The sequence below is a fragment of the Bos mutus genome, chromosome 14, assembly GCF_027580195.1.
Source record: "Bos mutus isolate GX-2022 chromosome 14, NWIPB_WYAK_1.1, whole genome shotgun sequence".
In the NCBI taxonomy this organism is placed as follows: Eukaryota; Metazoa; Chordata; class Mammalia; order Artiodactyla; family Bovidae; genus Bos; species Bos mutus.
The window spans coordinates 65,328,048-65,342,267 of record NC_091630.1 but is presented as its reverse complement, the minus strand read 5'-3'; the positions used below and the strand labels follow the sequence as shown (position 1 = coordinate 65,342,267).

Here is a 14,220-nt window from a genome sequence, read left to right as displayed (position 1 = left end):
ACAGAGGAAATCCCGTCCTAGAATCAGCTCTCAGCTGCTTACCCAAGTTTTTATTTTTTTTAATGAAATCAAAACCATGCATTATTTCTAGGATTATATGTGTGGCAATTGCACTCAACTGCAGGTTCCTAGATAAATATGTGTTTAAATAAAGACATCACTGAATATTTATGAATTTCAAGAGACCTCTGTGTTTGGTTCATAAAAGCTGTGAAGTAATTTTGGAGAGGTTTTTTTTTTCCCCCTTTGAGGTGGAAAGCTTCCTCGAAGGGGTGCCTTGTTGGGAGAACTTTCAGGCACCGCCAGCAGCCAGATTGAGGCCCCTTTCTTAAAACAGTGGTGTCTGAAAAATATCAGGAGGCCCATTAGGGATATCAGGTGTCTTCCGGTGTTGAGTAGATCTTAGCATCTCGTTTAGGGATATTTTCTAGCATACTCTTGTGGCGTTCGCCATAAATAAAAAGATGTTCCTGTGTGTTCCTGTCCTTTTCAGGGAGATGGCTAGTTCCTGCTGCTGCTCTGTCGCTCAGTCATGTCCGACTCTTTGCGGCCCCATGGACTGTAGCCCACCAGCCTCCTCTGTGGGATTTCCCTGGCAAGAATACTGGAGTGGGTTGCCATTTCCTCCTGCAGGGGATATTCCTGACTGAGGGATCAAACCCTCGTGTCTTTCGTCTCTGGCATTGGCAGGCAGATTCTTTGCCAACTGCGCCACCTGGGAAGCCCTTCTTGTCTGTGCACTTGGCTAATTCCTTCCTATCAGCTGAGTCAGCTGTCCCTTCCTCCAGGAAGCCTGCCCTGACCCCTAGCCTGGGTTCCCCTCCTTGTGCTCCCCCACGGCTGTACTCATCTCCGTCACACAGCAGAACACCCTGGCGAATAAAGGAAAGAGTAATTTCCTCTGTTGTTGGTTGAGTGTTGTTGGTTGGGGAATGAGAACTCTGTCTTCGTCACCCTGTTCTCTCTAGCGCCTAGAGCGGTTTTCTGCACACCGCAGGTGCTCAGAGTGTATCTGTGAAGTTGAATTGAACCCAGCTGTCTATATGTGGTAGGAGGAAAAAGGCATCGTGTAGACATGTTTATGCACCATTAGGAATCTAGGGCAAACTAGAAGCGTTCACACAGAATCTGATTGGACAAAAAAAATTGCTCTTTCATTTCAATATGGGAGATATGAGCTGGACTGGTAGGATCTTTTTTTTTTTTTTAATTTGTTATTTTATTATTATGTTTTAATTTGGCTGCGATGGGTCTTAGTTGCGCCATGCAGGCTCTTAGTTGTGGCATGTGGGATCTAGTTCCTTGATCAGGGATCGAACCTGGGCCCCCTGCACTGGGAGCGTGGGAGTCTTAAACCACTGGACCACCAGGGAAGTCCCAGCAGGGTCTTATGAGAAGCAAGAAAATGGCCAGAGGGAGATGGGGAGGTGGCACCATGGATGATGCCCTTTAACCCCTTCCTATCACCAGCGCCATTTCCTCACCCCCAACATATTACCACTTCCTCCTGAAAAGTTGAAGGAGAAAGACACGATGGCATTCTGTGCTTGGCTTCTCGTTAAATTGCTCTTCTAAGAGCTGATGGGACCGGCTAAAATAAGGTTTCCAGAGGACTTTACTTCCCAGGTGCCTCGTTTTATGACTGGATAAATGAACTGAGTGACATGGCTGGCCAAAGTTGTCTGAGTTCATAAATAAAGAGGTACGGTACTCTCCAAGGCTCTCTTGGGGACCTTATCCATCATTCTGGAGGTTCTACCTTTCATTATGTTTAAAGATGACATGGTGGGGGCGGGGAGTGTCTGTTGCCTTTTGAGTGACCTCTGGAGAAGTCAGCCCAGGCAGACTGTAAATCCTGCATCTCCATGCTGGTCCTAAGCTGCCCTTGGCATACACTGGCTTTGGCCAAGGTAGAACTTTCCCTCCTTATCCTCCCCCCCACCCCCCGCCCCTTTTCTAAACTTAACTCAGGTTCTGATTTGCACAGACCTCTGGTGAAGCGCACACACCAAGGGCTTGGTGGCACGTCCCATTATGTGGATGACATGGCCATTAGTAACCATGGTAACCTCCCTACCCAGGCTTCTGTGGCTCCACAGACGTAATTTATACCAGTCTCGTCCAGATTGGAAGGGGTTCTGGGGACCCCATCAGCGCAGCAACAAGCAGGGTTACTTAATCAGACACACACGGGGGCACCTGCCTTTAGCCACCGCAACACAAACACCAGGGGCTTTCAAAACCTTCCAGGTTAGAGGAAACAATCCCACATTTTTATTCAGCAAATTTGGACACTTAGCTCTTAAAAAAAATCCAAAAGGGAAAAGAAAAGACATATCATTTATGTTTGTTTCTTATAGCAGCAAACACAAAACAGGCCTTGTGTCGCGTCACCTTGTTACCAGACTTTAGAATGGACAGATGCCCAAAGGCCACAGGCAGTGATGTTTCCGACAACCAGCGTGTCTGTGTGTGTGCTAAGTCACTTCAGTCGTGTCTGACTCTGTATGACCCTATGGACTGCAGCCTGCCAGTCTCCTCTGTCCACGGGATTCTCCAGGCCAGAATTCTGGAGTGAGTTGCCATGCCCTCCTCGAGGGGATCTTCCTGACCTAGAGATCAAACCCACATCTCATGTCTCCTGTGTTATCAGGCAGGTTCTTTACCACTGTGCCACTTGGGCACCACCTTGCAAATAAGGATGTAAAATCTGCCAACCCCTGTTTTTCTTCCTTTGTTTTAAAAGAGCTTGAGAGGCGAACACATCATCTGTGTCAACAGCTCTGTACCTGATAACTGTATCGACACAGTCAATAGACAGAAGGAAGCCCAGCACCCCTCCGCGGCTCCCCGGGGAACGGGTGGCATTACCTGTCTAGGCCTGGCTGGCCTCCGCCGGGCCGCTGTCCGAGTCCGAGTCAGCCAGCTCCCCTGCGCCTTCCGCTGCCGTCTGACTCCAGCTGTCTGACCTGTCGGAGGCAGCATCCTCCTCTCCAACCGTCACCTCCACCCAATCCACGACACCCGACTCCTCATTCTCGTCGCTGGCCTGGCCGTCCCGGCTGTTGCCCTCCGACCTGTCCGACGTGGCCTCCGAGGGCTTTGCCGGCAAATTGTCTTTCACCTGCTCGCCACCTGCCTTCCCTCTGGGTCCCGGCTTCTCCAGGTCCTCGTCACAGAGCTTTTTGGGGTCCTTGTAGTACTGATGACCCCCCTCACTCCCATTCTTCGGGTTCTCGGTGATGACGGTCTTGACCACTTTCCTCGACGGGGTGTCATAGCCGTGATCGTCCACCACGTGCTGCGGCTGGTACTGCTCTAGCCACTTCAAGGTTCCAGTTTTGAGCAAGCATCTGTTCTCCTTGAACCAGCGCACGATTTCAGTTCGCACCAGGCCGGTCTTGGCCGCCAGCTGGTCATACTCCTGCGGGGTCGGCCACTGGGTTCGGGCAAACGTGCTTCTCAGGAGATGAACCTGTTCTTGACTTTTTGTAATCGCTGGTGAGGGGCTGGGCAGAGAGCTGGCCAGCTGGGCACTGGAGAGCTGGTCAAGTCTGGACAGAGCACCGTTGGGGGCCGCCGCGTCTGGCCCTTTCTTGCCGGACCCCATGGAATCCAGGACGGCCTGCTCCATGCTGTCCCGAAGCTTGCGCCTCTCTGAGAACCAGGAGTCGATCTCTCTCCGGCTCAGCTTCGTCTCCACCCGCAGCCTGTCCAGTTCTGCTTGGGTTGGGAAAGAGCTTTTCAGAAAGCTGTCTTCCAGGATCTTCACCTGACCTTGGGTTTTCTCTTTGAACTTCTGTGGGGCGAAGTCTGGGTATGCGTGGTATGTGCGGCCGTGGCGGGAGGCAGCGAGAGCCAGCTGGTCTTTGGCGAGGGATTCGCTGGTGATGTGGACGATGCCCCGTTGACACCGGTACCGGTGGTCGCTGAACCACTTCTTGATCTCGCTCCTGGCGAGGCCGGTCACCTCGATGAGCCGGTAGACCTCAGCGTCGTCGGGGAACTGGCTCTGCAGGAAGCTTGCCTTCAGGTGCGCTATCTGTTCCTTGGTCTTTTTGCGGTCGCTGGCTGGGGTCAGCGAGGGGTTGGCCACCTTGGGTGGGGGCTCTGGCACTTGAGCGACATGGGGGCGCTTGGGCTCGGGGGCAGCCTGGGGAGTCACTAGAGGTCTCTTCTGGCCATGGTTGGTCACTCCAGCCACGGCAAGTGTGATGGGGGAGCAGGAGACGGTCGCTGGCCCGCTGGTCACCTGAGTCAGCACCAGGCTGGTCTGGCCGAGGATCTGGCATGGGAGAGCCGTCTGGAGGATGGGCTGTGACATCTTCGTGGGGGCCAACTGGGCGGGCAGCACGGTGATCGTCGGGGTACGGACTGGATGGTGCCGTTGAACATCTTCTTCCGGGCCTCCTCCACCTCCTCCGGGGACCAGCTGATGCCGTGCTTTAAGCGCTGGGTGGCAAACCAGATTCTGATGTGCTCTTCCGGGTGTTTGGAAGCTGCCGTCAGCCAGGACAGCTCTGCTTGGGTTGGGTAGGGGAACTTGTTGAAGGAGTTGATCATGGTGGCGTTGGTATCCAGGGCAGAGTTGTATTTGGTAGTGTTCAGTGGGACGGGGACCTTGGGGACAAGGTTGATATTTGGTGGGAGCTGGACAGAAGGCATGACGTGTCCTAGCGAGTCCTGAAGGAGCTCCACGCCCCCGAGTCTCGAGAGGATCTCAGCGGCATCTGTCACCAGGCGGGCGGTCCCTTCCACATGGTTCTCGGGGGTGGCCTCCTCCGGCTTCTTGGGCACCTTCTTGGCATCGGCTTTTGGTTTCCCTGGCTTCATGATGGGGGTTTTACTCACTGAGATCCCGGCGTCACCATCCCCGCTTCCGGGGCCGCTGGTGGTGATGGACACGATGTGGTTGGTGGCGTCGATGGACTGCTCCAAGACGGTCTGATTATTGCGCTTGATGAGCTTCAGCTTGAAGTTGGTCTCCCCGGGATGGAACTTGGAGTTGTGGTCAGACAAGGAGTCGTACTTTTTGGTTGTGAAGTTACATTCGGCACACACGTAGAGGGGGTTGAGGATCACGTTGGGGTGTTGCATGTCAACGTGCTCCGTGAACTCGTTCAGGTTCTGCGTGGAGTAGGGGCAGTATTTGCATTCGTAACCACCTTGGAGCTTTTTGGATTGGTTTTCCCCTGTAGATTTCACCTCTATCACTTCATTTTCTTTGGAAGAGTTTTCAGGTTCCGCTGCCCAAGTATCCTTGGCCATTTCAGGCTGTGGCACACCAATTCCTTTCTCTTTGGCCCTGTCTGCTTCCTCGGGCACATCTTGTTCTACCACTTGTGATGTCCGAACCATGCACGGGGTGGTGGATTTTCGTTTGCTTGCCATGCTGCCTGTCTGTGTGCAATGGCTTGTTTGGGGGATGGGGGTGGGTGGGGAAGGGCAGTGAAATTTTTGGAACTACTCAGATAAAAAGTTTTTGGCTTTATTGCCCCCTCCAATGGCTTTGGCTTCCCTTGAACGCTGAAGTCTAGTGTTTGAGTTTCCCAAAATGATTTCAGCACAGAAAACTAACTGTTCCAACGGCAGAACGCAAGAGGCAGCATCATACCTATGGGACAAAAACAAAGACAGCGTCAGTTTCCTCAAAAAGACAAAAGAAACCAGCGACACTTTCCAAGTTGCTCCCGTGACCCATCCCAACTGGCACCCAAAGCAGACACCCAGGTAAGCACAGATGGCGTGAGAGCAGGCGCTCATAAACATGAAGGATCACTTTCTTCTTCTCTTCCGTTCTCTGGGAAGGACAGTGGGAACAAGCCCAGAACAAACAGATGAAGATGCAGGGCACTCGTTCATGTTTAGAGACCAACCGATACAGGCAAGCAGCAAAGGTGCTGTGATCTCACGAAGGCTAGGGCGGCGGGGGGAACCCTGTCGGCGAAGTGCTGGCTGGGTTCGCAAGTCACTCTTACGGATGCGGCATCAGAAACAAGACATTTATCTGGGGCTGGCGAGTGGCATGTATATGGGCATTAGAAAATGGACATGAATGTTTTTGTTTCTTACCATAAAAGGAGTATCACTATAGAAAATGCATCAAAGTATAATACAGAAAAACATCATCCCAGATATCACAGTTCCTTCATTTCCCTTGAACATTTCCCATTTTCACAAACATTGAGCAAGAGAATGATTAAAGCATGATATTACATTTTAGGGATACACCACACATGATGGATTTGCCTTTGGACTTTTATTCCTAATTTCTGACTCTTCTTGACAAAACTGCAGTCAACATCCTTAGTCCTTACTTCTGATAACGAGCTTTGGATGAATGCTTAGAAATAAAAGCACTGGGTCCAAGGCTGTCGACATTTTAAATTCTCTTGACTCTTATGGCCAAGGTTTTGCTCCATTTGGCCTTTTCCCCGGCAGTGAATGAGTGCCTGAATCACCACTGAGATTACATGAAATATTACCATTAAAAGCCCTGCCGATTAGATATGGGAAAACTGTTTTAATATGCTTTGGTGCTCCTGTTGATTGCTAATAAGGATGAACAGTTTTCAAAGATTCACTTGCCATTTGTATTTTGTGAATTGTGGATTTATGCCATTTTTGTATTGTGATGCCCAGTGGTTTTATTATTAATTTACAAGTGTTACCTCCATATTAAAAATATTAGTACTTCTCTGTGTTTGTTGCAAATTTTCCCAGTCTGTCGTTTACCTTTTAGTTTTGCTTATGGTTATTTTTCATGTTTTACAGGTAGAGAATTTTTAATTTTTAGCTGGCAAATTTATCCATCTTTGTCACAGTGATTTTAGAAAGTGGTTCCCTGCTTTGATAGCTGAGACCTATTATTCTATGTTTTCTTAGAGTGTTTTGGCTTTATTTTTTTATATTTAAGTCACCTGGACTTGAACTGATCTTGGGGTAAGCTGTGAGATACAATTCTAACCATTTTTCTAGAAAGTTATCAATGATCTTAGTAGCATGTATAGTGTTTTTGTATTCTCACTAATTTGTGAAACCACCCTGGTCATACATTAAATTTTTATAGGGTATTTCTCAATTATATCTGCTCTATATCTCTTTTCTAGCTATTGAGCCTTCCACTTATGCTTCACTTAAATTTTTTTCCCCATAGATTAGAGAATGTTTTAGTATTGGGTAGAGTTCCTCTTTATCATTCTTCTTTTGTCAAACAATTCTAGGTTTTTTCTGATCACCTATTAACGTAAATCAGTTCTCATAAATCAGAATCATCTGCAAAATAAAATTTTGTTAGAATGTTGATTGGAATTTAATTAAACAAATATTAATTTAGGAGTTCAGGAACAATTTGGGGCTTCCCAGGTGGCTTAGTGGTAAAGAATCCACCTGCCAATGCAGGAGATGCGGATTTGGTCCCTGGGTCGGGAAGATCCCCTGGAGAAGGAAATGGCAACCCACTCCAGTATTCTTGCCTGGAGAATCCCATGGACAGAGGAGCCTGGCGGGCTACAGTCCATGGGGTGGAAAAGAGTCGGACATGACTTACTGACTAAAGAAGAACAATTTGCTTATAAGGAGGTGGGGTATGTTAATAGAACCCCAACAGGGGAAGTGATGGGCTGGACCACGCTGAGTGTCTGAATGCATGGACTTCTGCAGAGGAGAGCCTTTCATCGTGTGTCTACTGGAGTGGGGAGATGGGTTCTGAAACAGGGATGGCCGACATCCAGGGAGAAGAGATGCAGATGGCATATCCCCTTCTGTCCCTCTCGCTGGCCTGGGCTCGAGTCCCACTGAAGAGAGGTCTCAAGGTAGAATTAACAGGCTTACTTTCAAGAGTAACCATGTGGGGCATGGGGGCCCACTTATCTGCTTAGGGGGTCAGGTGACAAACCTGAGTGGGACCTGGGAGTGGGGCATCCCCCCTGCCCCCGGTGAACCCAGAACCCTGGCCACTCTAAGGCATTTTCCTGCTGGGCAATTTCCTCAGCAGTAGGTACGGGTCCTTCAAGGCACTGCTGAGGATGGGACATGGACACAGCAGAGCAGGGAGAAGTGTGTCGTTTGCTGGACTACACCCAAAGTGACATGTTCAGCTGAACAGGAGACTCTTATTTGAAAGTTCATTTAATTATGTGGCTGTGCCAAGACTTAGTTGTGGCATGCTGACCTTTAGTTGAGGCATGTGGGATCTAGTTCCCTGACCAGGGATCCAACCCAGGCTTCTCTACATTGGGAGTGCTGAGTCTTAGCCACTGGGCCACCAGGGACGTCCCTGAACATCAGGTTCTTGATTTTCCCCTCTTTCTCAAGTTCTTCATCTCCACCAACGGCTCTATCATGGCACACTTGGGCCAAAATGCTCTTCATCCCACCCTCAAATTAATCCACCAGCAATCCTGTTGACTGTCTTCAAAATAAACCAGTATCAGACCACTTCCACCTTTCCCTGCCTTGCGTAAGCCACGTCCATCTCCCGTCTGGAAACCTCCCACGGGCCTCCTGCTTCTTTCCTCTCTGGAGCAGCAGAGGAATTCTTTTCCGCTTCTTGATGGGCTTTATTTATGGTTTGAAATTCATTTTGGTACTGAAAAGGGCTTAAATGTTTTTTTAATCTGCAAAGTTCTTTTTAATTGAAGTATAGTTGCTGTATAATATTATATAAATTACAGGTGTACAATACAGTGATTCACAATTATTAAAGGTTATGCTCTGTTTATAGTTGTTATAGCTATATTCTCCGCATTGTACAATATATCCTTGTAGCTTATTTTATGCTTAATAGTTTGTACCTCCTAATCTCTTTACTCCTGTCTTGCCTCTCCCCCTTCCCTCTCCCACTGGTAACTACTAATTTGTTCTCTGTGAGTCTACTTCTTTTTTGGTATTTTCACTGATTTGTTGTATATTTTAGATTCCACATATAATTGATATTATACAGTGTTTTTCTTTCTGTCTCTGACTTATTTCACTTTAGCATAATACCCTCCAAGTCTATCCACGGTGCTGCAAATGGCAAAATTTCATTCTTTTTATGGGTGAGTAATATTACATTGTGTGTGTGTGTGTGTGTGTGTGTGTGTAGCGTATCTTCTTTATCCATTCATCTGTTGCTTCTATATCTTGGCTACTGGAAATAATGCTGCTATGAACATTGGGGTGCATGTATCTTTTCAAATTAGTGTTTTGCTTTTTTAAAGAAATATACTCAGGAGTGGAATTGCTGGGTCAAATGGCAGTTCTATTTTCAGTTTTTGAGAAACATCCATACTATTTTCAACAGTGGCTGTATCAATTAACATTCCCACCAACAGTGTATGAGGGTTCCCTTTTCTTCACATCCTTGCCAACATTTGTTATTTGTGTTCTTTTTGATGAGAGTCATGCAGAAGGAGATTTTAAGATAGTACTTTTTAATATTCAAAGTTTACTTATATAAGTAAAGAGGAAGAAGGAGGAGAGAGTATCTATCCATTTTCTCCTAATATAGCAGCTACTGGCCACATGTGGCTCTTTAAATTCATATTAATTAAAATTAAATACAATTTAAACTCCAGTTTTCATTTGCACCAGCCACATGTCAAGTGCTCAGTAACCACACCTGGCTGGTGGCTATTGTATTAAGCAATGCAGGACATTGCCCTTATTGAGGGAGCTTCTACTGAGCGGTGCTATTCTAGAAAATAGGCTCCACAAAGGCAGGAACTCATCACTGTGGTTTCCTTGGAGCCTAGACCTGTATTTGGTCTGCAGTATGCTTTACATAAAGCTTGGTTGAATGATAAAGTAACTGCAAGATGGCTACCTGTGGCAACTGCTACTGATGCAGATGTATGAACTATGGGAAAATCTCTCATGGATGCTCAGTAATGAGTATGTGTGCACACGAGCATGCCTGCACTTGCATGTAGGTGCCTGCATGTTGCTTGTGTTTGTGTGCATGCTCATGTGTCTATGCATGTGTGAAGGGGTGTTGAGTGTACACCAGAGTTTATGTGATGGAGGAACTCTGTATGGGAAAGGAGGTACCCAGTTCTGCAGGAGGTATCACTGATACAGCAGAATGTGGCCAAATTTGCACCCACTAGCCAAGAGGCTTGGGTCTTTGAATTATGAATTTTAAAAGAGAGGGAGCAAAAGGAGACTTTTCTGCTGCAAAACAAAGAAATGAGGCAGAAATAGGTTCAGGGGAGAGAAGAGACTTTTTTTCACAGAAACTCCTCGTATCTAGAATTATTTAAATCTGTTGACAAGTGAGGCCAAGAAATGAGCCAAATAGTGGTGAAATATCCTAAAAGCTTTTTGATGTTCTAAAAACTGTGGTTCAGAATAGACGATATCTTCTAAAATGTATTTGGCAACCAGGGATCCAAACCACAGCAGATTAAAAAGAAGGAAAGATGAAGAAAGAAAAGAGAAGGGTGGGGAGGGCTCATTAAACAGTGAGTCTTTGAAGCGTTCCTCTCCCAGGGTTCTCCCCGTGGAGCTGCAAGAACCACTGCCCTTGGAAGAGTAATCCGGGCACAAGGGGGAGAGTGTCTGCAGAGCAGTAGAGAGTTGGCGTCTGTCTTTCTGAAAGTCTGTGAGCCACCAGTGAGAGGTCAGGACTAGTGCCATGAGGCCGGCCACTCGCCAGCACGAGGGCTGCATATTTCTGGCCAGGTTTTCAGCTTCAGGTGTACACTGGCCTAAGTTAGCAAAAAAGAATGAATGCATGCAGGCATGCACGCGTATTTATTTTTTAAGGACAGATGGGGTGCTGTGTTCCCCCGACCCCTTGTGAACCCAAAGTGGAGAAGTTATGACTTTCAGCCAACCTGTTATCCTCTTCCTCGCTATCTGGTCCCCCATTCTCCATCGATTTGCCTTATGAGTCTGTGTGAATGCCCACCAGCTTTCATCTCTGTGGACTGTCTTCCAACTCTGCCTTCTGTGCTGTTATGAAGTCTCAGGTTGGGTTGTGTCTTACTCCCCACTGGATAGTGTGTATCAGGTGTTCTTATCAGGTCTGCCTTTACTTTCTTTTATGCTTTATTTTATTCATTTGAAGTTGCAGTTATTAACTACAGGACAGAAACAAAATAACAATCTATAGACTATATGTAAGCTATAAAAACTGTTGATACAATGAACACTGTGTATCATCACCCAATATAGGGAAAAAAGATTACAAATACCTTTGAAGTTCCCTCTTTGCCCTTATCACTTCCTATCCCCCTCCCTTCCTTCCTAGGGGTGAAAACTATCCTGAATTTTATGTTTATCTTTCTCCAGCATTTGTTTACAATTTCTCTACATGCTTGTGTCTTTGTTTTTTAAAATTTTTGGCTGCACCTCGCAGCATGTGGGACCTTAGTTCCTTGAGCAGGGATTGAACCTGTGCTCCCTGCCTTGGAAGGCAGAATCTCAACCACTGGACTGCCAGCAAAGCCCAGCTTGTGTCTTTAAATTGTAATATATGGCTAACACTTTCATCAGTAATGTATGAGCTTAATGAGGGATAATTTACATATCCTAAAATCCACCTATTGTGATGGTATGTTTCAATGATTTTTGTGGGTAAATTTGTAAAGTTGTGTAGCCATCACCACTCTCATTTTAGAATATTTCCCTCTCTTCAAAAAAGATTCCTAGGGCCCTTTTGCTGTCATTAAAAAAAAATACACTCCAGTGGGTATAAAATGTATCTCATTGTGGTTTTAATTTGCATTTCCTAATGAATATTGATATTAAGCATTTTTCATGTCAATGACTATTCATCTGTCTTCTTTTGTGCAATGTCTTTTCAAGTCTTTGGCCCATTTTTAAAGTTGTCTTTTTGTTATTGATTAGTAGGATTCCTTATAGATTCTGTACGTGAGTCCCTGGTTAGAGATATGTATCATAGGTGGGATGATTTGAGAGAATAGCATTGAAACATGTATATTATCATACGTGAAATAGATTGCCAGTCCAGGTTCGATGCATGAGACAGGGTGCTCAGGGCTGGTGCACTGGGATGACCCTGAGGGATGGGATGGGGGTTCAGGATGGGGAAAACATGTACACCCATGGCTGATTCGTGTCAATGTATGGCAAAAACTATTACAATATTGTAAAATAATTAGTCTCCAATTAAAATAAATAAATTAATTAATTAAAAAAAAAAAGAGCAAAGAGCAAATCTCTCAAACTGTCTTTCAAGGATCCTTAAAATGTAGTGTGTGGAGGAAGGTGGGGGGGTGTTCAGGAAGGTGGGGAACACATGTATACCTGTGGCCGATTCATGCTGATGTATGGCAAAAACCATCACAATATTGTAATTATTCTCCAATTAAAATAAAGTAATTTTTAAAATGTTAAAAAAAAAAAGACTGCTGAGAGAAGTTAAAAGTGAAAGTCGCTCAGTCATGTCTGACTCTCTGCAACCCCATGAAGTATACACTTCATGGAATTCTCCAGGCCAGAATACTGGAGTGGGTAGCTGTTCTCTTCTCCAGGGGATCTTCCCAACCTCGGGATTGAACCTAGGTCTCCTGTGTTGCAGGCAGATTCTTTACCAGCTGAGCCACCAGGGAGGGAAATTAAAGATCTAAATAAATGTAAAGATATGCAGTGTTCATGGATTGGACAATTTGATGTTATTAAGATATCCACTCTCTGTAAATTGATCTATAGCTCACAATCCTAAATTCCAAGAGGAGTTTTGAAGAAACTGATGAGTTGATTGTAAAACTTATATGACAATTCAAGGTACCTAGAAGAACCAAAATAGTACTGAAAAAGAACAAAGTTGGGGGCTATAAACTAATTTCAAGACTTTCTATTAAGCAACAATAATCAATTCAGTATGGTTTGGGTACAAGAATAAACTATTAGGTGACTAGAGCAGAATAGGACATCCAAAAAAAAAAATCCACATTTATGGTCAGTTAATTTTTGAACAAGTCAATTCCATAGGAGAAAGTCTTCTTTTTAATGGTGAGAGCATAACTGAATATCCATATGAAAAAGAAAAGAATTCAACTCCTACCTCTCCATGTATGCAAAAAATGAGTTAACAGTAGATCAGAGATCTAAATATAGTGCTGGAACCACGAAGCTTCCAGAGAAAACATAAGATGACATCTTTGAAACTTGAGTAGACAAAATGTGAGACAATAAAAAATATATACTTGTAAGTGTGTGCTTCCTGCTCAGAGTTCCCAAATTCCTTGGAATTTCCTGGGCCATAGGAATGTCTTTTATTCTAATGAGGTGACTCTTGACGGACTGCTGGATGGGGGCTGGTCACCCGAAAGACAAAGCCATGATCAAAAGCGTAGAACTTTTGGTCCAACCCTCATTCTCTGGAGAGAGCCTGGAAATTGAGTTAGCGATTGGTCATGCTTACTTGATGAAGCCTTTATAAGAATCCCCAAAGTACAGAATCCTGGGAGTTTTCTGGGTTGATGAATGTATGGAGGTGCCAGAGGAGTGATGCTGGAGGGAACATGGAAGTTTGCACCCCTTCCCACATACCCTGCTCTGTGTATCTCTTCCATCTGGCTGTTCCTGAGTTATATATATTTTTTATAACAAACCAGTAATCTAGTAAGTAAACTGTTTTCCTGAACTGCTCTAGCAAATTAATTCATTAAAATTAATTAAAGAAGGAGGTCATGGAAGCTTCCAGTTGATAGAGTCATCAGAAGCACAGGGGACAACCTGGACTTCCGAGCGGCATCTGAAGTTGGGCAGGGAAGTCCTGGAGGACTGAGTCCTTACCCTGTAGAACCTGGCATTATCTCTAGGTAGACAGTGTCAGAACTGAGTTAAATTATAGGACACCAACTGATGTCACAGAATTACTTGGCGGAGGTGGGAGGTGGCTCACACATTTGTTAACCAGAAGTGTCAGAACTACAGTCTTTGGTGTGAGCATCATAAGAGAAAAATTAACAAGTCAAATGAACCAAAATTTCTGCTTAGCATGTGTATTTAAAATGCACATTAAAACTCCAACACAGTCCCTTCCACGGTGGGTGGTGAGTATGACAACAGACTGGCTCCATGCCACTGGCCTTGCTCTGGACCGGCTTCCCAGCAGATCCGAACTGGGCACAGGCATGTTGTGTACTAACCTGCAAACACTCCAAAGCACCACCGAGTGGTCCCGGGGTTGGCAGGGCAATCGCTACCTTTGGAGGGGTGACCCAAGCAGATTAAAACATCTTTAAGATCCTGGAGCCCAGAAGG

The 14,220-nt window shown here is 45.8% G+C and overlaps 1 protein-coding gene across 1 annotated transcript in view; it reads right to left on the bottom strand.

Moving 5' to 3' along the window:
* Window positions 1-14,220, bottom strand: part of ZHX2 (zinc fingers and homeoboxes 2) — a 180,328-nt gene that overhangs the window by 14,829 nt on the left and 151,279 nt on the right. The window contains 2 exon segments of the mRNA XM_070382426.1: window positions 2,872-4,368; window positions 4,371-5,614. Coding sequence (XP_070238527.1) covers window positions 2,876-4,368; window positions 4,371-5,391 — 2,514 coding nt within the window. The 5' untranslated portion in view covers window positions 5,392-5,614 and the 3' untranslated portion in view covers window positions 2,872-2,875.